Source organism: Macrobrachium nipponense, chromosome 8 (assembly GCF_015104395.2).
Source record: "Macrobrachium nipponense isolate FS-2020 chromosome 8, ASM1510439v2, whole genome shotgun sequence".
Lineage (NCBI taxonomy): Eukaryota > Metazoa > Arthropoda > Malacostraca > Decapoda > Palaemonidae > Macrobrachium > Macrobrachium nipponense.
Window position 1 is genome coordinate 44,517,399 of NC_087203.1, and position 25,833 is coordinate 44,543,231.

Below are 25,833 nucleotides of genomic sequence, written 5' to 3' on the forward strand. Positions count from 1 at the left end.
TACAGTAAATTATAATTAAATATTTTAACACTAAGGATTTTCATGTTTACTTCATAATAAATTCAAGTTGAAAAAATTGTTTCAGAAACATTAAGTCCTTATATGATCTTTAGCCCCTCAAGATCTACGAAACCTTAAACTTCTATGCAAATATTTCACAAAAATATATTTGAAACTTGAAAATTGTCTATATAATTTACCCTTTGGGAATTTACAAACTTTCCAACTTCCTGTGCCATTCTTAACCAGATAGGTTATTAAGACACTTTGCAAGAGGCATTTATAAATTACTCTGGTTTCAGGGACTCCAAACTCATGAATTAATCATTTTTCATTTACAAATTAAAATATATGAAACCTGCCAATTGGAGTTAAAAATTAACTTCTGTTACATAAATCTGAATTATTAAAGTTGCTCTGTTGAAGATTACATAACACCAATTTTCAAGCAAGTATTGTATATCACTTTCGAAGCAATAAACACAAATCTTCAATCATGTGTATTTTGTCAGCTTTGAAAACACGTGAATTTAACAACCACATACTAACTCTGATACATAAACTAAAAATGTGATGCATATCTCTTAAGCAAGTAAAAGGCAAAAGCAAGTGAGAATGAAAAAAAAAAGGTGGATCATGACAATTAAAAACATAAAACTGCATTTTTAAACATTATTCTAGCACTTTGAGTTAAATTCAGTAGTTCATGTACAAATGTGCAAAGTAGGATTTAACTTCAACTTTCTTTTCCTTCCTCATCATACAGTGCAACATCATAATTAAACAAGCAATTATAAAGAGCAATGTAAATACAAGAGTAATAATGCCTAATTTTTTGTGTGAAACTAAGTGTACAAGTCTGAATTGCTGAACATTGGCCTGGATTCTCAAAAGAAGTCATGCTGTCACAGTTAGCAGACCACCTTAGGATCACTGAGTGGACTTTTAGAATTATCAAGTGTTGCAGCTTGATAACACAAATACTTTTCTGTAACCTTTCAACTGGAAATATTTTTTTAGAGGGAAAGGAAAGAAACTTCTGCTATACAAATTACTGCTGTTAACTTTCCTTCAGTGTTCCCAAGGCAGTTACAAGTAGTGTGATTTCATGCATCCTTTTGAGGATCCAAACAGTGCTCTGAAACTATAAAGCATATCAGAAGCCAGAGAGCAAAGCAAGAATATTACACAGTGAAAAGGTAGACAGAAATACAGACAAGCATAAAAATGCATTTCAAAACTGAATTTTTATTATCTTCACCACCTTTGCTTGAGGATAGAAGAATTATAATATTTACCCATTCCTTAGGAAAGGTCATGGGGAACTGAAAAATTAACTTCCAATTCACTTCACAGTTTCGGAAAAAAAATTAAATAAGAAAAATAAATAAATAAATAAAAAGCCCCTACCAAAAACCTCTCAAATACTAACCAGGCATCCTTGGCTGCGGTTGAGTAAGAGCTGCAGGCTTAGCTGGCAATTGTGGTGGAGAAGGTCGAGTAGCAATGCCAATACGTGGAGGAGATACTGACAGGGTTTGCTGAAACATTGCTACGTTGTGAGCCTCCTGAAGCTGCTTCTTATAATGGTCCACATCACGTTGTAGCTTCTCTAGCAACGCTTCTAATTCATTAATTCTGCAACAAGCTTATAGTCTAAGTTTTTACTCTAAAATAATATGGCGCATAGCATTTATATTTTAGTGTTTTACAATATATATCAAGGTATATGTCATTATACAATTGTGTTTCCTCAAAAAAAAAATGACAAATTTTCTAAGACAATTTGTATTTTTCATAGCTACAAACCTGAGGTCTTAACATTATACTGCCCACCTCTAGCTGCCCCTCTGTTTGTTAAGACATCCTGAGTTGGGAAAGACTGGCGCAGTGGCGTAGGTGCATGGTCCTTAACCACTCCTCACCCGATGTACGCATGCGTTGCCAGATATCACAAGATTCCTTGCATTCATCTGCTTTTTAACCGGATCCAGCTAGGCGCTAGAAATTATCCTATCGTTAAGACCTCAGGTTTGTAGCTATGAAAAATACAAATTGTCTTAGAAAATTTGTCATTTGTTCATACGCAAACAAACCTTCATTCTTAAAAATAGCATAGACTCATTCTTGGAGGGAGGTACAAGACATCCTAAACTGGCTGGGGGCCTACCCACCAGTCCAGCTTCCAGAAGAAATGACTTCTGGGGAAGGACTGAAGCCCGTTGAGAAGCTAGATGAATTGATATCTAACCACTCAGACCCTGAGTGACGTACAATGATATATGGGAGAATCACTGTATAGGGAACCAAAGAGAAACATTGACTGTCCAATAGCAAACCAATTCACCAGGGTTTGTACTACTCCCAACTCCTTGCCAAGGAGTGGAGCATATGCTACCGAATAGAGGGTTTGATATTTGTATATTAAGCGACCACACTATCAGTATGACTACCTTACTCACCTGTATCAGACCAGTCCAGCGAATGACGTGTCTATTCCTTAACCCACCTGAAGGAAGAAGGAAAGGTACACGAGAAAGGAGACCAGCCAACTCACTCATTCTCATCCACACAATCATCTTAGGTAAGATACAACAGTGCCCTGTTAAGGGCAACTATGAGTTACACAACCTGTTGGGCAGCCACCACAGGACCCAGGGAAAACGTGTCTGAAGATCTGTGGGCAACATCCATGAGATAAAAAGAGGTGAACGTGGACTGGCGGAACCAAGTACCAGCGCTCAGTACTCTATGTACAGCCAAGTTCTTTTTGAAAGCCAGAGAGGGACCAATACCCCTAACGTCATGCGCTCTAGCCTGCACAGACGTGGTGGTGGAATCATCAAGAGTCAAGTATGCCTGTCTGATGGCTTCCCATATCCAAAAAGAGATAGTATTCTTGGACACCTCTTTCTTCGTATGGCCTGTGCTAACAAAGTCTGTGGCAGCCTGGTCTAAAGTGCCGAGTCCTTTTACGATAGCAACACAGGGCCCGGACAGGGCACAACAAAAGCTCTTGAGTATCACCACCCACAAAGTCATTCAGTGATGGAATGGAAAACGAAGTGAACCTGTCATTGTGCACAGAGGGATTTTGGGTCTTGGCCACAAATTCCGGGACAAATTCGAAGGACACCGGCCCCCAACACCTGGTGTGCTTCACATCATAGCTTAGACTGTGGAGCTCTCCTACCCTCTTGGAAGATGTCAAGGCCAGAAGGAAAACTGTCTTGAGCGCCAAGTTCCTGTCAGATGAGCGACGCAAGGCTCATATGGACTCTTAGTGAAGCTCTTGAGAACCAACGAAACATCCCACGTCGAAGGATTGAGCTCTCTAGGAGAACTCGACTGCTCAAATCCCTCAACTAGCAAGGAAAGTTCCCAGGAAGAGGAGATGTAGATAGCTCTAAGGCGTAACACCAAACTCAGGGCCGCAGTGTAGCCTCTAATGGCAGAAACAGACTAACGTTTCTCGTCTCTGAGGAAGGTTAAAAAGTCTGCTATTCAATGAATAGAGGTTGCAAGTGGAGAAAAACCTCGTTTACGACACTAATCACAGTAGATCGCCCATTTGCCTGGGTAAACTGCGGAGGTCGACTTTCTGAGACTGCTGGACATATGCCCTGCTTTTCTCTGAGAAAAGCCTCTCGCGCGGAGGAGATACTTGATAGCCTCCAACTGTGAAGAGATAGGGATTCTACTGACTGGTGGAACCTTTCCACATGTGGCTGACACAGATGTCACCAAGGGGGAATTTCCCTTGGAACCTCTAACAACAACGACAGCAGATCTGGGAACCATTCCGCCTGAGACCACAGAGGGGCTACCAAAGTCATCCTGAGACACTGTGAACTCATTAGCCTGTTCAGAACTTGATGGATCAAACAAAACAGTGGGAAGGCATACACCTCCAGGTTGCCCCAGGGATGTTGGAATGCGTCCTCTGCTAACGCTAAAGGATCTGGGACCACAGAACAGAGTATCTCCAGCTTCCTGTTGAAGCGAGTCGGAAAAAGATCCAGCATGGGTCTCCCCCAAACCTGGAAGAGCTTGTCTGCTACCACTTGATGAAGGGACCACTCTGTGCCTAGATCTGATCCCGACGACTGAGTTTGTCTACGATCACATTCCGTCTGGGATATACCTGGCTCAGAGCTCTACCGAATTGCCGACAGCCCACTGGTGAACGTCTGCACTTTCTCCTGAAGAGCCAAGAACTTCAGAGATTCTGGAGGATATGCCTTTCTGAGCTGTGGCTTGTCCGACAGAGGAGGAGAGAAGTCGAATGACAGTAGGTACCCCACCCGAAGGACATCTACCACCCACTTCTCTGCCCCTTAACTCTGCCACTTGGCCCGATGGCCTGCCAGGCAACCCCCCAACCCGTGGCACAGGAGAGGGAGAGGGCCTAACCTACCGACGGCTCCCTTTACCTCTGCCCCTTGGGCCTCTTCTTGGCTTAAAGGAACGAGAGCGAAAGGGACGTAGGTCCTCTGACCTAGGCTGAGCCGAACAGGAAGGCCCTGCCAAAATTGAACTCCTCGATGGCCTACCAGGTGACGATCTTCTTGACTGCTGCTGGACAGGGAGAGGAGGAGGAACCGGACGTCCCCGAGGACGAGATTCTGACTTAGATACGGCCTGGTGCACCAGTCTGTCTTTGGTGTCAGCCCGACGCCGGTCTATTGCATTTTCGAGCTCAGTCCGAGGAAACAAAAATTGGGTCTCCAACAGATCTCTGTTTCTCAGTGCCAGCTAGGACTCTGTGTCGACTGATCTCTCCATCCTAGATAAAGCAGCGTCTCTTCTAATCAGAAGGAGGTTAGCCCATAAATTAACAGAGTTGAGCCATAAACGAAAACGCCTTGCCTCCGGACTGCAACAGACTGGCAAGCGTGGATGCACTCACCAACCTTTCTGGGGACCTATCAGAAGCTATCTTGGCAATGACTACAGACCAGAAGTCCGGCTAAATAACCGTCTACAACATGGACGCTGCCGTAGATTCCAATGCTGCGGCATCTTGTGAAGATGAGGACAGAGCCACCGATCTCACCTGCTCCAAAGTCAATCCCGGCTTCAGGCGAATGATGTCTGGGTTAAGATGGCGCAACATCAAAAATGCACAGTTCGTAGCATAGTACTTCCTATGTCTCATGAGAGGCAGGGGTAGTAGCTTGGCAGAGCCTTTAGAGCAAAGCTTACTGTCCCGGTCTGAAACAGAGGCGTCAACCTTATGCAAGACCGACTGGACGTGCCCCGACAAGGGAAGCTGAAGAGATGATTTGGGATCCTCCGTAGCTCCCACCAAGGCTTCCAAGCAAGAAGGAGTGTAAGACGACTGAGCCCGAGTCCTACTTTCCAAATTGTTGAACCCACGAATGAGATCGACAACTGAAAAGGAAGACAAAAACTCTTGCATGTCTCCCTCCTCCTCCTCCGGCAACGGAGACCAACGACGAGAGGAATGTGTAGGCTCCTCTAAGGCACCTTCCTCATTAAAATTAACAGAAGGATCAGCAGCCAAACAGCTCAAAAACACCAACTAACCTGTCTGGGGTGGATCCACGTGCCGGCTCCCGAGACAAAACCACTACAACACTAGGAACATCACTCCTCCAAAAGATGATTCAGTAACATGTCCGTGAATGGTCACAGGCGTGGCAGATGTACGAACGTGAGTTGGAGAGGAATCCCGAACACTTGAGATCAAAGGAGAATCCCCCAGAGTCGAACTCTTGGAAGCACCAGGGAGAGGGGCAGGCAAACACTCCTGCTGCACCAACTCCGCGCTCACCACCTTCAACCTCTTGACAGGCGCCTTGAGACACTTGCGGCGACGAATAGGCCCTGGGGAAGTAGGAGCACTTGCATCATGTGCATGGACAGGGGAGGTTGCAACATGCTCGCGATGTGCACGGACGGAGGAGGTTGCAACACGCTCGCGATTCAATGCAGAGGACAATGCAGCCACTGCAGACTGCACAAGGGAAAATACACTAGCACTCCAAAACACCAACTCTCTTGAGAACACATCCACGCTGTTCCTCCCCCGTAGGTGAAGAAAGAGCAAAGTCCTTAGCCTTATAACACTTGATACGCCAATATGGCGTAGAGGGGGAAGAGGAAGAGGAAGACAGCACTGTTTTCTTGCGCGATCTCTTCGCAGGAGGCAGGGACGATGCAACACCTTTCCTTCCAGTCCTTCCAGCCAACAAGGCAGCCAACTTATCATCCAAAACAGTCCAACGTCTCAAGCACCGCCTGGCATATAACCTCAGACTGATCTGCAAGAGAAGGCTCCGATGGCATGGAAGGGAGATGCAGCAAACTGGGCGGCAGAGATGACGTCACAGCTGAGAGAGGCAGTGCAGAGGAGACAACTGGGAGTGATGTCATTAATGGAAGTGACATAACAAGGGGTGATGATGTCACAGCTTCCCCTCAATCTGGAGGGGAAGCAGACGCCACTGGCAGAGGAATACACAACGACTGATCCCGTGACGTCATCAGTGGGGATGACGCCACGGGTTCCCTCTGACTTGAAGACGCGGCAAGTCACTGGCGGAGCAATACAAGATGGCTGACCTCGCCTACCCACAAACACGAGGCCGGGAGGAGGGGGGAGGGCCTGGCTAGCCTGAGGATTGGAGGTAGCGAGCCTCCATAAAGTGCGCTAGCAACCCCTCAAAAGAACGGGGGACCCCTAGCCCGAGCTTCTTCCAAATCGCCACCATCTTGGATGCCTCCAACTCTGGAACAAATGAGAATGATGAAAAAGCCTCACCCTTCCCGGGAATCAAATTAACTCCCAAAAATCAGCCTGGGAGCCTCCCGATACTTCCAGTGACGAATCAATGGAAGGTAAGGAAGGAGACACAGGCACAACGCTACTATGGGGGGTGAATGCTGCAGGAGACGAAGCATCGGGAAGAGGCGGAAAACCTTCCCATGAAGGAAGAGTCGAAACCCTCCAATGTTCTCTCTTTATATAAAACGACTTCCAATGCTCTTTAGGCCATGCCCGGCATTCCGTGCAAGGATTCGTTATAGTACAAAAATTACAACGGCACCTACTACACGTGATGTGGGGATCGGCTGCCACCGAAGCCAAAAAACGAGAATATGGAAAAACTGGAATTCCAGGGCACACACGTTACGAGGCCAATAAGGAGCAGAAGAAGCCATAATATCAGCCACACACACACACTAAACACAAACAAAATGGGCAATGAACAAGGGTAAAGGCAGAGAGAGGTCAACCACGACTCTCGCCCAGGCGGTTAAAGAAAAGACTGACACAGTGGCATAGGTGCGTGGTCCTTAACCACTCTTCACTCGATCTATGCATGCGTTGCCAGATATCACAAGATTCCTTGCTTTCATCTGCTTTTTAACCGGATCCAGCTAAGCGCTAGAAATTATCCTTTTGTTAAGACCAAAGGTTTGTTCACGTATGAACAATAGCAATATACCATCACTGAGCCTCCATCAACTACTTAAAATTTATGCATCATTAGCATTAAGTACTGGTAAGTTTTGAGAGAAAGAGAGAGTGAGTTATGTATTTTGTTAAAAATCTTGAAAAGTCAGTATTGCATATGACTACCTATGTCTACTTAATTTCAAATTTCTTGAATATTCTCACCATATAAATTTACTTCCATTTAAATGGACTTTCAGTAAGACACATCAAGGTACACACAACAAAATTCCAAAAAGTTGTGCCAATCATTTGGTTTTGATCTCTTTGGTGCCTGCACAACACTCTTCCAGCTCTTCTGTGTCCTTTCTACATTTAAAGTGCTTCCTTCCATCAAGTCTTTGAAATCGCTCTGTGATTGACTCCTCTTCAATCTCTTGTTCTTCAAGGTCCTGTCTGAAGTCTTCCATAGTGCCACATCAACATCCCTTCTCAGCTGGTGCTCAAGCCTCCAGTCACTGCCTTCACACTATGTACTACTACTGTCATGGTTATAGTCTCCAGTATTTTTAGCTTACCTCCAAGCAGTGTTTGCAGTTCATTCCAATTGGCACTCCAATATCTATGGTTGGTTACAGCAAACATGGGGCCTTAGGTTATTGTTTACCTTTAGCAGATTATCCAGGGATTCTCCTATTCAACTTAAAGTCTTCTTTCACTACTGATGGAATCTGCTGGAAGATGGTTCCTTCTCTTAAAAGTCCTCACTTCTTTGGATGGTCAGCCTAAACTCTCTTAGCCTCTTGAAGATACTGTCAACCACTTGCTTGATGCTTGGGTCCTTCATGATGGATATAATGGTTTCTAATGGCTGCACAATAATGAGCTGCAATCTTTTGTACCCTATCTGAGTAGCTGTACCCTGCTAATAACAGGTAACTGTATTGAAATCTCAAACTCCTGCCTTCTTTGAGATCCTGACCAGCTCTTGTTTCCAGGTAGGCATCACTGTGCCTTGGCTATCTCCATCAGCAGTCCTCTTTGGCTCCTGAGAAATCTGGCAATTTCTCACTAAGCCTGTAATTTCCATCTCACCCACCTTATGTTCCCTGATCTTCCTTTCACCGAGATGCATGGGTGACTATTATTACAAAGTAGTTTAACCAGACCACTGATCTAATTTATTCAACTCTCAAAGGACTACCCTAAAGGATTTGTCTTTACACATGATAAAACTTTAGGTTTTATTCATCAAATTAAAACCCTTTAAACATTTTCTAATTGGGTTAACTGAAAATGGAGAATCTGACAAAATTCCTTTAACTGGTTTCTTTCCAAATTATTAACTAACAATGTTACTATTCTGCCCATATAGCAATTGGATCACGTGGGCTATTCATCATATATCCATGGGTCAAACGGAGGGACCAACTCTACGATGAATCAGGATTACTTGCGGATGTAGTTTCCTTTGCCAAGACAAGTTCCTATTTCAGCATCATCCATATTTGCCATTAATCACTATCCCTAATTTTTCATTTTTACTTTTGCTTGCAGTTTTATTTTCTGGATGTAAAAAGCAGACAAAATTTCAACATATTTATCATAGTCCATTCATTTGTTTCATTATGGGTTTTCCTCTCCCTTTCTTCAAACTAATGTCTTCGTTTAGTTACCTATTTATATATATATGTATGTAATAAGCATCTAACAAAGGAACCCAAGTTTTAAGTAAGGAGTCACACTCTCTAACAGCAAACACTGTTCATCTTAGGGAACAAAAAATATTGTGTAGTTTTGTATTTAAAAAATACAGAAAATATTGTGTATTGTTTTATTGTGTAAAAAAATGAAGTAATGTATATAATTCTATTTCAGAAGCAGAAGACTTTAAGAAATTTACTAAACCTTATCAATTATCTGAATTCCTTTACCCTGCCAAGCAATGTTATCTAAAACTGAAAGAGGTTGCTGAAATCAAACTTGTACTTTCACAGACCTGCAGACAACACAATTGAGAAAAGAACAACACATCTTAGACAAATTCTTCAGTCATTTACAATAATTTTGAATCAGAACTTACACGCAAGACATTAGTACATTATCTCACTCATCCCCATTTCTAATACGATCCATGATGTGAAGTATAGCAATACATGCCACTGGATATATTGAATATTCAAGCATTTTCAAATAGTTTCAACTTCATAGTAAATTTTTACTTTTAATATTCACATAGTTTCTTATAAAAACCACAAATACTACTTTCATTTTTCATTTATTATAAAACATGAAGGCCTGTGATTACAATAACTATGAGAAAATTATGATAAAAAAAATGAAGGAAAAAATACAATACCTTTCTTCTTTTTTAGTTAATTGTGCCCTCATTTGCTGCCTTTCTGTATCAAAATCTGCTAACTGCTTTTCAAGTTCGGCTTCCATTTGTAATGATTTTTTACTCTCCTCCTCTAAACCTTCTGCCATGGAATCAATTCTTCCCTTTTCTTCAGATAAAATCTGCAAGGAAAGAAGAAAGGATAAAATTCAGCTTAACTGTAACAAGGCCTTTTCAATATATACCAATGGGTAGACATAGAAACTCCAAAATAACAAAACTAGTAACAGCAACTGACATGTACAAATATATGAGCAATAATGGGTATAGTCCCAGTACCTGTGCTAAATCTTCTGATCGTTTTCGTTCTTCCACATACTGCAACGCCAATCTTTTGCGTTCTTCTACCAGCATGAGAATTATTTGTTTCTGTCTGCCCCTTTCTTCTTCTAATGTCTCCTGAACTTTGCGCAACTCTTTTTCTGCTTTCTTCTTGGCCGCTTTCTCGGATTCCAGTTCCTAAAAATGCAAGTTCGTTACTTCTACAGATTTACAGTATTTTAAAAAATCTTTTTAAGCCTACCCTCTTTTAAATCATTTATAAAACAAGGCAGCTTGAAGGAGTTCCACTTGGCAAACTAGTCTGAACTCAGGTTCTTTGCAACATATCTTCCTCCTTAGCTGTCTTGCTCTCTACCTTTCACTCTTCCTTCCCTCCCTTTGGTCTTCTCCTATTGAAATATCCACATTATTTAACTCTATTTTGATATAATTTTTACCTCTCGTTACAAATTCTTTGAACGAACACAGAGTCTACAATAGTAACTTGGTGACCTTACTGAACTAATTTTAAATTTGTGACCTTTGCTTGCTCAGTAAGAAAATATGGTCAAGAAGAAGAATAATATTACTCGTCATGATAATACAGTACACAGTCATGTGGCAGAAGTTCAAGTTGTTATAGGAGTATATTTCTTGAGTTCACCTGAGGGCTAGCATGTCTTGGACAACAGTCAATAAAGACAGCACCAAGATAGATGACATGGATGATGATAAATGACGTGTCAGAATGTGGAATCTAAGCGTCACACAAAAAAAATAAATAAAAAAAAATAAATAAATAAAAAAGCTAAAAGCAAAGAATGTGGTCGATTAGTACCAAGATTACCACAGAATCATTCAGAAACTTTTTATGACTGCATTAGAACAACTCCCTTAGAGGTAGTGATTTTACACATTATGTATATTTTCTTGTTGCCGAAGTATTATTTTCAATAATAGGTTTTATATATATATATAAGAAAATGACAATCTTTATAATGGAAGTACTGAGACTCATTCTTTTAAAAATTGACGGAATAACAAATGGAAAATGTTCAAAGATGTATTTCTTTTCCACCGACGTACATGATCACTATAGCCATGGCTGCCACTGTTTTGTCATCTTTCCTCTGAGAGAATATGACTACAACCTGACTGAGGTGCCATGGAGATCTGCTAATCACAGCCCTCTACTTCACAGTCTGAACTTTGCCATGATTGTGGATGTTTGATCTCTACCATCAATGACTTGAACATGGCAATTTGGGGAATACGGGTTAATATGCAAGTCCCTAAAATGCAAAATTCTTATCATGAAAGGTAAGCTCAGAATTATGAAATGTAACTCGATATGCAAAACTGTTCATACTGTATATAGACTTCCTTCAAGTGAGGCAAAAGACAGTAAAACCAAAACATGCAAGATTCCCCAGACATTGCAACTCAAACGTTACATGATACCACCACATGGTGAAAGCAATGCATATGTGCTCATGTTGAAAAACACCCCTTAGGATGGCACATTGTATACTTATAATATAATGCTGTCTTTGCAATTGCAATACTAGCAAGACACAATAATAAACATATGTATAGTGGTTTTAAAACAATTATTTTAATCTAAAAAGGTTTCATGGCATTCTACTCTTGGCTGAAATAAGCTAAAACTCTCTCCACACTGTAAGGAACAGAAATATCCTCTTACTTTCCTCTTTTTGAATTGTAGAATTTCACAATGAAATGAGAGCATACTTATTTGCAATGTTCTTTTAACATAATATATATATATAATTAGACAAGCCTTGAAATGTACATCTTAAGCCATACCAAAACAACTTGACTATCACGGCACCATTCCACATGATAGTATACAGTGATTGGAAAGCTAAACATGAATTGAGAGTGAAATAATAATAACCCTCTCTTTACATATGGTCAGGTCGCCTGATATGATGTCTAATCGATTGCAGATGACAAAAGCTGAGAGAGACAAGAAGCCTATTTTATCTTGATCAAATTAACCTTACTTTTGACCGTATTAACTTGATTTTATTTGTTGAAACAATTATATTTTAGTGTTTTTTGTTGTTCCCTACAAGTAATTCATTGAAGTTATTGCTACTAACTTGAACCATTTCATAATAATATAATAAGAAAATTAAGTTACAGACATTAGTGTACAGTAATCATTACTGCAAGAAAGGTGTAATGAGAAACAGGTTCATCTCTTTCACACACTTTGCAACAATATCAAGCACACTGACAGTTACAAAACACCTAAATACAAAGCTTTTGTCACTTCCCAAAACTACATCATTGTGATTAAATCAACTGATCAGATGTAAACAAAGCCACTTTAATAAGCCTTTGCAATAACAAATACGTACAGCCTGTGTAAACAAAGTGTGAACTTATAAATAGCACACCCAACAAAATAAAACTGAAACTCCATGTAGGTCGTGTTATTAATGCACAAAATATATCCAAACTCTCCTATGGTTAATAAATCATCTGAAAATTTGGAAAAAAAAAAAGTATCTTTAAAGAGAACATTTTTAGCATAAAAGCTCTTTGAACTTCAATATATGCTTAATATGTTTAATAAAATTTACATAAAATTTTTTACACGACATAGACTAGCGCTGCCATTGAAAATATCCTGAACAATAATTCATGATTCCGTTATCTAGATAAAAAGCCTTGCTGTTCTATTTCATACATTTCATAATAATCTTAAAAAGGTGTCTGTACCTAATTCCATTACCAATAACCTACCCAAATCCTAGCAGAGCTGGAACCACAATAATCAACTAGGAAAAAGCCTATGTAGTACATCTATATTTCAGTACAGTAAAACTGGCTATGTCATTCCTCATAACCTTTACTCTAGAAAACATGAATCAAAATTTCACTTGGTAAAGTATAGTAAAGTAAGGTTTTAAAACAGGGGAGAGGCATGCTAAAACAACTTCTTCCCAGAATGGACCATGCACACTGGCTGATACACACTGGGTAACCAGAACCCAACAAAGACAAAACAACAAGATTCCACGCTCAAAAGGGACAATTAGCAGCTGCCAATCTGTATGTGACCAGAAAGACCACCACAGTTGCTATATGCTGTGCCAAGGTTAAAAACTGTTCTATTTTAATGTCAACTCTTGTTATCTGGAGTAATACATTATACAGTACAATCACTATGCTTTATACAACAAAATTATAAAAATATAAAACCTTTCCTTCATGCAGTTAGGTGACTGCAAGCAGACAGATTAATAGGGTTCCAAATCAGAGTAATTACAAATGGAAAACTAAACCTTGCAATATTCCTTATTTTTGTACATATACAGAAACAAATGTTTCCAAGCACTGTACATAAACTTGTTAATTTAATAAATTATGACCTTTTATATGGATTCCCATTCACATGATTTTTACTTCACGAAACGAACAGGAATATGAAACGACCAATTATGTTAATATTACCATCCTAGACTTACTTTTTTTACAGGCTGGTCACATTAGGAAGCATTTACATGAGAATTATTTTCACTTAACTTAGCCTGTCACAAAATTATGGTCCACCAAGGTAAACTACTGTACATATCAAATCAAGTTACAAAGGTAGACTCAACCTCCTAAATAATGTTGGAAACATTTGTGTTTGGAGCATTCTGTTTATAGGATACTGAAGACTTCATACCAATACATCTACTTATGTACAAAACTACCATGCATACATATTTCTACAAAATTCCTAGTGCTTCTTTAGTAAATGATACACCGGAGTCTCTTTTCCCAATTAAAAATATAAATCATAACAAGAGCTCTAATCTAATGATATACATCTGCATTGGCATAATGAAAAACTACTTGTCTAATGCAACAGCTTCAATGTCAAACATTTGGCTTTCAAAATATTTTCAAGACCAGAGCCAGACAGTGAGAGAGAAAAAATAATCTATGTATTTATAAAAACGTCAAGCAAAGTAGCAAACTAAGTGAAAAGAGGCGATATGATCACTATAAAATTAAGAGTATAATGTGTGCAAGTAAATCACGCATCTGCCAACTAAGAGAAAAAAATCAACAGAACTTCTTTCCAACCTTAACCATCCTCAACTCAGGCTGAAATAACCCAAACATACCATTACTTAAAGTACATTATTAATTATACGTTTACAATAGTGTTAGTGACTGCCAAAGGTGGAATTCGACACTTTCTAACCTCCTACATTATTATACAGAAAAAGATTATTGAGAAGCAAGAAGTACAGTACAGTGCTCATTTAAGTTTAATTATGATGGTTGATTAGGTGAAGGCTCAAACACATTTTAGAAGGTACGTAACCACTTGGGTCAAACTGGTTACATTACTTGCATTGCATGAGTGACAACAGAAATAAGGAATGACACCACAAACAATTCATATAAATACATTTTTCATGTATACATACATCTGAAGAGAGTGGATTATGTTTATCATCCTAGCAAATCTACATACGAGTTTACAAAATAGCTTATCACATGAACTGGGTTTGAGAATACTTCCATTTAGTGATTCAACAAGTTCTGCAGTTCCAAACTGTTGCTTCATTTACAAGTCTTCGTTAAAATGGACTATGATCTAAAAAGTTTCACATAACTGATCTGAGCCTCAGATTTTTTTCTGTATTTCTAATATCAGATATAAATATAATCTTTGTAAAAACTTATCTTTTGAGTATTATCAAATAGGGGAACAAAGGATACTAAATTTACATTCATGACAACATGCTTATTGTATTTGCATCATGTAGATCAATAATAAAACATTCATCTGACTCTTCACACTGACTTGAGTATCCATACACGCATCTGCGTTGCTCTGATCTGTACATTGATCATTGATCTCCATATATCTTGCAGGGTAAATATATCTCCAGTAGACCTAATGTCCACTTCTATCCACTTTTACAACATTTACACTTCTAATTAAATTACTCCTCAATTCTTTTACGAACCTGGACGCTTTAATTCTTATCTTCACTATTACGTATAATGAAAATTTTGTCTACATATTAATATCTGATTATCACCTCCATATTTAATTAAGAATTTTATAAACAAAAACATTAACATTATTAAGCCATTGAAGTACTTCAGAACTTAATATTCCACAAACCAGAGTACAGAAACATTTTAGGACAAAAGTATATCATTTTGATGACAGATTTCTTTTTATCAATAACTTTTTTTTAATTCTTACTGTACTCACGTTAAATTTGTAATTTTCCCATAAGCACCTCAAGATTTACTACTACATTTTACCCGTGCATTTATAATTATATTTTATGGAGACCAGAGTAAAATTTTTAGACACATATATATATGACTTGCCTATATTTCTAGTTTTCTAGAGTTGAAAATTGCAATGAGGTAAAGTTGAAACGCCATACATGAAAAGGCCATGGAAGAGATGACAATCTAAGTTCAATGTTTGTTTTTCATACAAATGCGACACACATGACCATTTTCCTTTATCACTAGGTGTGCCATAGAACAATTCTCCGAAAGAAGAATCACTGAAGTGCACACAGCAAATGAAATGGGCAAACCCAGTTTCCAGCTGTCAAACCAGCTTGCATTTCATTCAGTTTCACCTTTGAAAGAGATAACATGGGACAGACAGGAAGGAAATTATGTTCTACAAGAAGGTTACCAAGTAAAAGGCTTGTATAGGAATTTTTTACAATAGAAAATTACATTTATTTCACTTCATTTCACAGCAAAATCTTCACTTACTGTGCAAGAAACTCAACGTAGGTAGGGCGAAATCAAGCTGTTAGAACCCTGACTAAAGTGAGAAGTAAAGGATTGGCCTTGCTTTCAAGATGATAGACATTCAGATAAGGAACTGTATCCAAGTGACAGAACACCAGTAAAGGTAACATAAAATGTCAGTAAATATACGCCTTTGGAAAACTGACCACCCTCTCACAAGGATCTTGCATGAACCTCAAGCTGATGGGAAATATGACAAATCTAAAATAAATTTGTATTTTTCATAACTAACAAACCTTCGGTCTTAACATAAGGATAAATTCTCTGGCGCTAGCTAGAGTTGAGATAAAAATAACACAAGGTACTTGGTGGCAACAGGCATCAGCCAATAGTTGTTTACAGAATTTCTGGATTTGTGCAATGAGCCAAACATCTATGTAAAGTATCTGCAAAGATGAATTCTGTTCCTGTGCACTCAGACTGCTAATGACACAATAAACTTTGTTTCAATAAAAATATTATATGTGTGGATCTTCAAAAAAAAGACAGATCTTCGACTGTCTGCTACACAACTGTAGGACTTATTACATTTCCAGTTCTACTCCATGGAGGAGTTATTCCAAGAAGGAAAAGAGAAGGACCACAGGAAAAAGCTGAATGTTGAAGACTTGTGATATTCATGAGAACATAGCTAGTCTAAACAGCAGCTATTTTGTCCAGATAGCCTGAATTCTCTTTGACATCAACAGGAGAGAGAGACCTCAGGTTGAATCCACACCCTCATTTCAGAAAGAAAATCTCTCTTCCCTGAGGACTCTTCTAAAGAAGCTGCTAGTATCCAAGTTACTACAGATGCTCTAATCATACTCTAGTTACTAGAGCAGCTTTGGCTAAGACTTATCTGGTTGCAGCTTTGGATATTACAGTGGGAATGGTCATGAAATCTGGAGCACCTTTGAAGGTGGCCAGGTCATCAGAATGGCTCTGGTTAGCAGCTCAAGCCAGTGTCACTTGCTATAGAAGCTGGAATGGCTCTGGCCACTGCAAGACCCTACCTAGACATGGCTCAGTCACAAGAACATTTAATTCTAAAAGTAGGAATGGTTCTATTTGCTGCTCATCAGGTAACATCAAGAGTCTGTCAGAAATCATCAATTACTGTTATAATGACCTCTATGCATCTCTATTTCCGCATAAAGCAGCTGGAACAAATTCATGACCCCAAAAATGGCTAATTTTGAGTAGCAGGTCTGGAAACGGGAAAAATTCAATATTTAACTGACATGCACAAAGTCCTATTTTACACATTTCCCTTAATATTTACATTATGCATACTAAGAATAGCAGTGAAATGATACTGTGTTAAAAGAAACAAGACTTCATGCTATCTAAGAGGATGTTGTGTGAATGATGACATTCAGGAGACCTAAAAGGTGTTCAAAAGGATTTTGAATCCTTTACAAATAATGAAAAGTTAAGACTACATACAATCAGTTATCTATCTAAAAACAGTTCAATCCTTGCATGTCTGTGACTGACATAATCACTTCTACCTCTTATTTCCATAAAACAAAAAGTAAGAGGGGGTGCCAGGGGAGTTTAAGAAGTATTTAATATTTATTTCTAATTCTGTTTTCGGTCATCAGATTATACATATTTAAAGCAAAACTAGCTAGATTTCCTTAGGAAAGTACTAGTAAATTTTCATTCACATAAGGAAGATGTAATGTACATACTGTCATTTGAATGGATTAAAACTTACAGATTGAATTCTTATTTACTATAATTTATTCAACCAACTACTGTAAAGAATTATGAAATACAGAAAAGAGTGGAAGATTCCACAAATAATAAAATTTCTATGATCCTCAGAAACTGATTGAATGCCTTGTATCAAATCTTTATCCTTTTGAACACTTGATAAATTAACTTCATTTACCAGATTTTCTGGACATGAAAAACCCAGCCAAAGGGAATGGTTGCCAGTCTACCTACAAAGGAGTAATGGTTAATATAATATTATGTGCATGCCATGAAGTAGAGTAGTAGTTAATCCATAGACATCACACTTTAGTAAATAATACGGCAGTCCCCGGCTTACGACGGGTTTGGCTTACGACATATTGAGGTTACGCTTTTCAATTACATTTATCAGAAATTATTTCCAGGTTTACGGCGCATGTTCATGGGTTACGATGCTTACAACACCAATCTGGCAACAGAGATAAGACTCCAAAAATGCAAAGTAATCAATATTTGAAGGTTTATTTTGATGAAAAATGCTATACGAATCCAGTTTACAGAGTTTTTAATGCACCCAAAGCATTAAAAGTAAGGACCCACATACCCCTCATTAACTCGTGACCGTTAGTTATTCTTCCAACCCAGGTTAGTTGATAGAGGGGTGGTTAGAGGGGGGCCTTTGTATGTTAAGACCTCAGGTTTGTAAGTTATGAAAAATACAAATTGGTTAAAAATTTGTCAAATGTTCATATACGAAACAAACCTTCGGTCTTAACATTAGGATAGACTTACTCTTGGTGGGAGGTAAGTACTATTAACCAACTGGGAGTTTGCCACCTTTGATCAGTTTTCTGAATACCAGAATTCTTTGAAACAACTGACCAGTATTTCCGAATCTAAGACATATATGAATATCATAGTCAGACTTCTGGGTTCTACACAACGTCATAGTTCATTGCGTCCGAGGAAGATAAGAAGATCTGTTCTCCTACCAAACCAATTCATCCACTCATGTAGGTTTGTTATAATTTCCCCTCCCCCTTTCTAAAGAGAGGAATGTCCTGCTACTGATAGGTATCTTACTGATACTAACCCTAACAGTATGGCCACTTCACTCACCTGTACTTTGTCTGTTCCAGCTTATGATGGTACTCTCTTATTACTGCCCTAAGTAAAGAAGGAGACAGAAATTTGAAAAGGAAAGAGGCCAGTGAACTCGCATTCATACCATCATCTTAGACAAGATAGCAACTGACCCGCCAGGGGTACTGGATGAGTTACACCATTTGTTGAGCAGCCACCAAAGGACCCAAGGAAATTGTGTCCAAGGACCTCTGGGCAACCTTATATATATACAGGACATTGAAAGTGGTTTTTCATAACAAAGAACCCACTCTCAAATTTCAATGAACAGACAGACACTTCTTTAACATTGCTCAATTTTGAGCTTCGATACAGTCACAGACTAACCGTCACGATCATTTTAACACATACGTTCTTAAATGCCAGAAGGCCCATATTCCTCTGATGACCTTCTCTTCTGTATAACCTCATTGGTACAACTTGACAAACAAGGAGTAGGCTTGACCAATCGCCTGTTTGGCCTGTTCCTTTACATCTACCCTTTATGTTCTAGGTGACGTAGTTCTTTCTATAACCACAGAGTACTCTGACAAGTCAAAGCCAGCCCTGCTGAAGGTCCCTCACACATACTCCCACCGTACTGAGCGTGACTAAGAAATGTACCTGTCATCATGACCTGTGCTGCATTGACTCATTATCCTGGATTCTGGGTCAAATTGGAACTGATGTTCCTAACTACTTTTGAGTCTACATAAAAAACCTGGTTATTGAGTACTCTCACTCTACCAAGGTCAGAGGAAGACCTCCATCCATGGTCAGTTTCCTGTAACGTGACTGATGTATGTGCCTGGTGGTAATCCATCAAGTCTACTCTGATACAGGGTATGTTTTCACTTATCAGATCGGAGTTCTTATGTGCCCCAGCCAGTTCACTGCTCCTGATTCATCTGAAGATTACTCAGTGTGAAGTGATATTCACATGCCAATCACCAGTCCAATGTATATCACCATACATGTCATTACAGATGGACCTCCCTGTTCTGACAACCTCTCCACCAGATCAATGTCTACTGACCGAATGCCTTTAATGGACAGAAACCTCCACTATACAGGCAGTCACGGCCAAAGAGTCATTCTGTATATGTGAGCTAACGACCTCTGGAGTCGTGTTACGCCCGAGGTGACACTCTACACCCAAAATCTTGAAACTATTAGTTCAAAAAGGGATACTGGGCAACCTCCAGGCCTTGAGATATTAATTCTACCTATCGGTGGTGCCTCTTCCTAACACGAACCTGGTAGCGATGATTGTGCTACGATAAACTTTATCAGTCACTCATCCTGGGTCCTCCTTAATTACTGGAACCCATCCTTCCATTCGGGACATGGAGGAACATGTAGAACCTAGAGTTTGCGTAACCTCTAAGATGTTCCAGTATCGCAAATGGAATCCTCAGGCTCCTCGAAGGGTGAAACCCCTGAGACAGCTCTTACATGGTTTTTCCATTACACGAGTTCCTCTCTGGACGAGTGGTTTGTGCACTCATCTGCCAAACCAATGGTCCGAGGGCCAACTCCCATCTCGCCCAACGTGGAATCAGAGAAACTTATTTCTGATGATAGTAATTAAATTATTGATATAGTGAGGTTCTGGTCCCACAATAAGCTGCAGGTTCCGTTGCTAGGTAACCAATTGGTTCCTAGCCACGTAAAAAATATCCGATCATTCAAGTCAGCCCTCATTCCTAGGAAAGCTATTAAACAGCTCAGTGTTTTTGTAAAAACTAAGATACACTTAACTTCTCCAATTATATGGACTATATCTTAGGAAAAACCCCAGAAGAATGTCCTATGATAATATATAGGCGGTCCCCGGCTTACGACGTTCCGAGGTTACGACGCTTTTTCTTAAATATTCATTGAAAAATCCGCCAAATCCGCCCTGGGTTACGACGCTGACGCTTCCGACGCTCCGAGTTAACGACGCTTTTAAAAAACACATACTATGATAAGAATCCTTTAAAGTTTAGCACAGTTTCTCTCTCTCTCTCCTCGCTCTCTCTCTCTCCTCTCTCTTTCCTCTCTCTCTCTCTCTCTCTCTCTCTCTCTCTCTCTCTCTCTCTCTCTCTCTCTCTCTCTCTTTGTATTTTCCGATGAAAATAATCACTAATTAGTGTATTTTGATGTTTATTTTCATGAATAAATACATTTTTATAATACAAAAATGATTGACTAATTTTCAAATATTAATTTTGATTAATACTGTATTTGTAAGTTTAATAAGTTGAAATGATATCACATAATAAAAATAATAATTTTTTCTTTCTCTCTCTCTCTCTCCTCATCTCTCTCTCTCTCTTCTCTCTCTCTCTCTCTCTCTCTCTCTCTCTCTCTCTCCTCTCTCTCTCTCTCTCTCTCTCTCTCTCTCTCTGTATGTTTTTTTGTATGATAAATAAATGATTTACTATTTTCAATTATTAATATTAATTTATACAGCAATAATATCAATTCATTAAAGAAAATACCATAGTGAATTAGTAAGATTTTAGCTTATATTTAAAAAATTATGAAAGAATGAAGGAAATCCCAGTCTTCTTCCAGTAACCTTTTCTCAAGATCCAGGTACTAAAACTGTCAAGATATATCAAGTTCTGTGACAGCCAGGAGGGGGAAGAGCTGCAGTGTTACTATCAGGTGTTCATGAAATTTTCCTCTCTCTCTCTCTCTCTCTCTCTCTCTCTCTCTCTCTCTCTCTATCTCTCGCTCTCTACTTCTCTCTCTCTCTCTCTCTCTCTTCCCTCTCTCATTTACTGAGACTCGAGATTTTTTATGTACTTGTACTATTTGTTTTTAATACTTTCAATAATAATAATAATAATAATATATAATATAATAATAATAATAATAATAATAATAATAACTGTAATTACAAAATTCATATGTGATAGTATTTTAAAGAAATACAATACGTACTAATCTATCCATGTCACTTTTAATTAAGGTTAACTCTCTCTCTCTCTCTTTTTGCCACACAAGATAATAATGTGTCATAGTGGTAACTCCCTCCCTCTCTTTCGCTCTCTCTCTTTTACCGAGATGAAAGAATTTTTATGGTACTAGTATGTAAAATGTTTTTTGATAATTTCAGTTATTTAATAATAATAATAATAATAATAATAATAATAATAATAAAACTTTAAATTACAAAATTCATAATGGTCGTATTTTAAAGAGATGAAAATGACCTTTCCATTTCACTTGTAAGGATAATTCCTCTTTCTTACTGAGATGAGAGAATTTTTATGGTAGATGCACGTGTTTATTATATTTTCAAACAATAATAATAATAATAATAATAGAAGTAGTAATAATACGATAACTAATTTCAAAAGAAAATTCTTCCCTTCGTCTTTTTCTGTATCAATTTCCCTACCTCATAACTCCAGTAACACTCGGAGCTTAACAATGCCATACAATGGTCAACGAATTTAATGGTTTTATGTTATCTCTCTCTCTCTCTCTCTCTCTCTCTCTCTCTCTCTCTCTCTCTCTCTTTCTCTCTCTCTCTCTCTCTCTCTCTTGTATTTTAATGAAAATATACAGTAATTTGTGAATACACAGTGTTGCACAGGAAAAAAGTAAATTAGTGATAATTTTAGAGATACGGCCCTAAGAAAAATTGCAAGTTAGTGAAATTTTCCCTGTGGACATGTTTTCAAGAACGTCTTTCCGGCTTACGACGATTTTTGGGTTACTACGCGTCTTAAGAACGGAACCCCCTTCGTAACCCGGGGACTGCCTGTATTCTATTCAGACACGTCCTAATTATCCTCCTGTCCAAAGAATTAATCTGTTAACAGGACATGGCTAATTTTTTTCACAAGTAATGTTACTTCCGAACCACGAAACACCTTATGCGGTGACCTGTTATAATATACGGGCATATGTTCCACATGCTACCCTCCAAAGGGAAATCCTATATTGCCAGAAACCGCCATGGTGCTATTCTCGAGTAACCTAGCCCAGAACTGTACCCAACTTCACTTTACCCCACCTCACTCTTGAAGAATGGGAAACTCCCTACCTTCCCCTTCCAGATATGATGAGGTTCTAATGCCTTGCTCTAGCCAACTGAAGCTCAAACACACTATGTTAGGTTTATGGCTTCAATATGGAAACTAGACCGGTATCAAAGAGACCCATTTGCAGATTCTAGGTTAACCTAGCCAACAACCACTTGGACTAGTCTTAGTAGGTATAGTCAATTAAGAATTGACTAACTTATTTTAAGTTGGCAAGACCAGTTTGACCCTGGCTTGGTTAGGTTAGGCTGTTAACCCTCCTAATTAGGCTAGGACCCTGGTTTGGTTAGGTTAGGCTATGTTAACTCTTCCAATTAGGCTAGGACCCTGGTTTGCTTAGGTTAGGCTATGTTAACTTTCAATTAGGCTAGGCTAACTCCTCCATCACTTAGGGTACGTTAAGTCCATCAGAGATGTACTCTTAACTAGGCTAGGCTAGTATAGACAAGCTTAATCTAGAAACTAAATGACTTAGGTTAGAGTTAAGTCATTCTAGAAAGTTTGGGCTATACATGCTAGGCTACAACCACAACCTTCTAAACTGAGCTGGTAAAAGTGTTTCGAATGGGTAGCCTAGGCACTAGCCTATGCTTGGCTATACTTATAACCTTACTAATTTGCCCAATCTAAGATAGAAAAGGCATGTTCAAGCAGCCAGACCATGTTAAGTCATCATCCCACTGCTAGGCTGGTTGACATGTACGACATGTATGTCGGAACCATCTAACCTATGAGTTAGGCTAAGCTGACCCGGCTAAGCTAACTAAGAATTGTACCACTCAGACTAATCCAAGATAGTAAATGCAGGTTCGAAAACTAAACCGCAACCATTAGCTAGTCTAAGCCAGCACAAGCATACCCAAACCAGTTAGTTCGGACAGTCTAAGCTAAGAACTACAACTCAGATTAACTAAGATAGTAGCAGTAGACTCGGACTGGCTGGAATAGGCTACGAATATAACCACTAGTTAGGCTAAAAAGTATGACCCAATTAGCCATTAAGAAGAATGGTTCTACAGTACTTTCGAAGGAACCAATCTTTCGATTAACTTTAACTTCTTGAGTAAGAGTCAAAGCATTTGGTCAATATTCTTATAAGAAGAAACCAGATTATACCAACATGAGAATTCTTCTTACCTGTAAAGGTTTGAAGTTCTCTGGGGTCAACCCAAAGTATGCTAATTCCCACCGTTCAGGCTGTATACAATTACTAAGAGGTATCCATATCCTTCCATCAATCCGTGCATTTTACATGTTGTAAAACGGACTCTACATGACTTGAACAAGGTAATTCATACACTTTCGTATCCTTTTTCAAACCAAACACCATGTCAATCCCCGGGGGGAAGCATGCTGGCAGGTGTCTCCGTGCTCCCCAAAAGGTTATTGAATTGAATTGACTAATTAAATACAAAGCCAGAAAACTCTTGGTTTTCTCTTTCCTCCGATTCTAATGCACTGTGTTCATGAATTGGCTAATCAAATACAAAGCCAGAAAACTCTTGGTTTTCTCTTTCCTCCGATTCTAATGCACTGTGTTCAGCCACAGGAGACTTTAACTCACTCCTACCCTCTGACAAACGTCCGGGTGCATCATGGCTGTCCGACCATACAGCCGCGGCATCTTTGATCTTTAATGACCACTGATGGCTCGATCTCGAATAGTCAGTAGGATTTGAGAAGGTATCTATTTGCAATCCTATATACAAATATGAGAGCAATTTTATCATACTGCATTACTCTGACATCTAGAGTCCATGGAAAACATTTGTAAAAGCATCGGCATATGTCTCAAGTTCACCAATGGCATTGTAGTCTCTCTTAGACTCTTTGTAGTCACCACTGGCAACTCCGCGTCGGCCGCTAGCCCAGCGACAATCGACGCTTTCGCTCGTTCGGACACTTGTAAACGGCTTCGTCCACTTGCTTTGAGCTTACCAGCCACTGACTTCTTGGCTTTCTTGCTGATTGGGCTGTGACAGTCCTGGTTCGAAGATGAAGAAGAATTTACTCTTCTCCTCTTGTCCCGAGGATCAGTCACGAAATCCCATACCCTCCAACACTTGACTGGTACACACAGTGACACCATCAAACTTAGCTATGACACCATCTAGAGGAAGAAGACGAATCACGCCTTTTCTTTTTGTCTTGCTTAGCAATTTTCACCTCTAGATCTTGTTTACTCTTCATTACTGTGTGTACCAATGAGTCAGAAAGCGTATTTGGTTCCAAGTCAGCAAAGTAAATCGAGAATCAGTAGGCTGTGACATCATGACTACGACCATTTTGCAAGCGGTTTTGGCTATGACGTCATCATGCTTGATGGAAGCGCGAGGCTGTAGATGGTACTCTTGCAGCCAAGATCATGAGACCCAACCTTCTGTGGCATTTCTACTTTACAAGGATGTGACAGTCCTGGCTCGAAGATGAAGAAGAAATTCTTCTTCTCCTCTTGGCATGAGGATCAGTCACGAAGTCCCTGATTCTAGCCTTTTCCAACTCTTCACAGCAGCCACACTAGACTAAGCTTCCATCATTCACTTGTTCGATAATTGCAACTACTTCTTGTGCTTTCACATAATAGGGATGTAACAATCCTGGCTCGGAGATGGAGAAGAAACTTCTCCTCTTGGCTCGAGGATCAGCTACGAAGTCCCTAGTCTTCCAGGATTGGCAGGAGAATGCACTGACCTCTAAGCCAGTCACCTAGCCTTGTTGAGGCCTAAGCGGAAGGATACAGAGGAAAGACTTGTGTCTTTTCCATTACATATATGACTTATATCTCCTAACGCTTGTAATTTCTCTCAAAAACAATGTGCATTAAAAATCTCCAAATCCAAAAGCATAGTTGTAAAGTACTCTTGTACCTCGAAATGAAAATGGAAGCATGTCTCCGTGTAGGCCGCAGCTGTGAAGTGACGTCATGGCGGTCGCCATGTTTATGACGTCACTGAGCATCTCGAATGCGAAGCCAGCACCTTACCAGAAATGCAAGGCTGTTGATGTTATTCTCGTAGGGATAACAACCTGACAAAGTCTGCCGTGTTGCACTATCTGCTTCTTTACAGATGGCGACGCAT

At 39.3% G+C, this 25,833-nt stretch overlaps 1 protein-coding gene across 1 annotated transcript in view; it reads right to left on the reverse strand.

Moving 5' to 3' along the window:
* LOC135222720 (cortactin-binding protein 2-like) overlaps positions 1-25,833 on the reverse strand; it is a 144,048-nt gene that overhangs the window by 96,804 nt on the left and 21,411 nt on the right. The window contains 4 exon segments of the mRNA XM_064260926.1: positions 1,433-1,638; positions 9,783-9,943; positions 10,101-10,280; positions 14,190-14,210. Of these exon segments, the coding sequence (XP_064116996.1) occupies positions 1,433-1,638; positions 9,783-9,943; positions 10,101-10,280; positions 14,190-14,210 (568 nt within the window).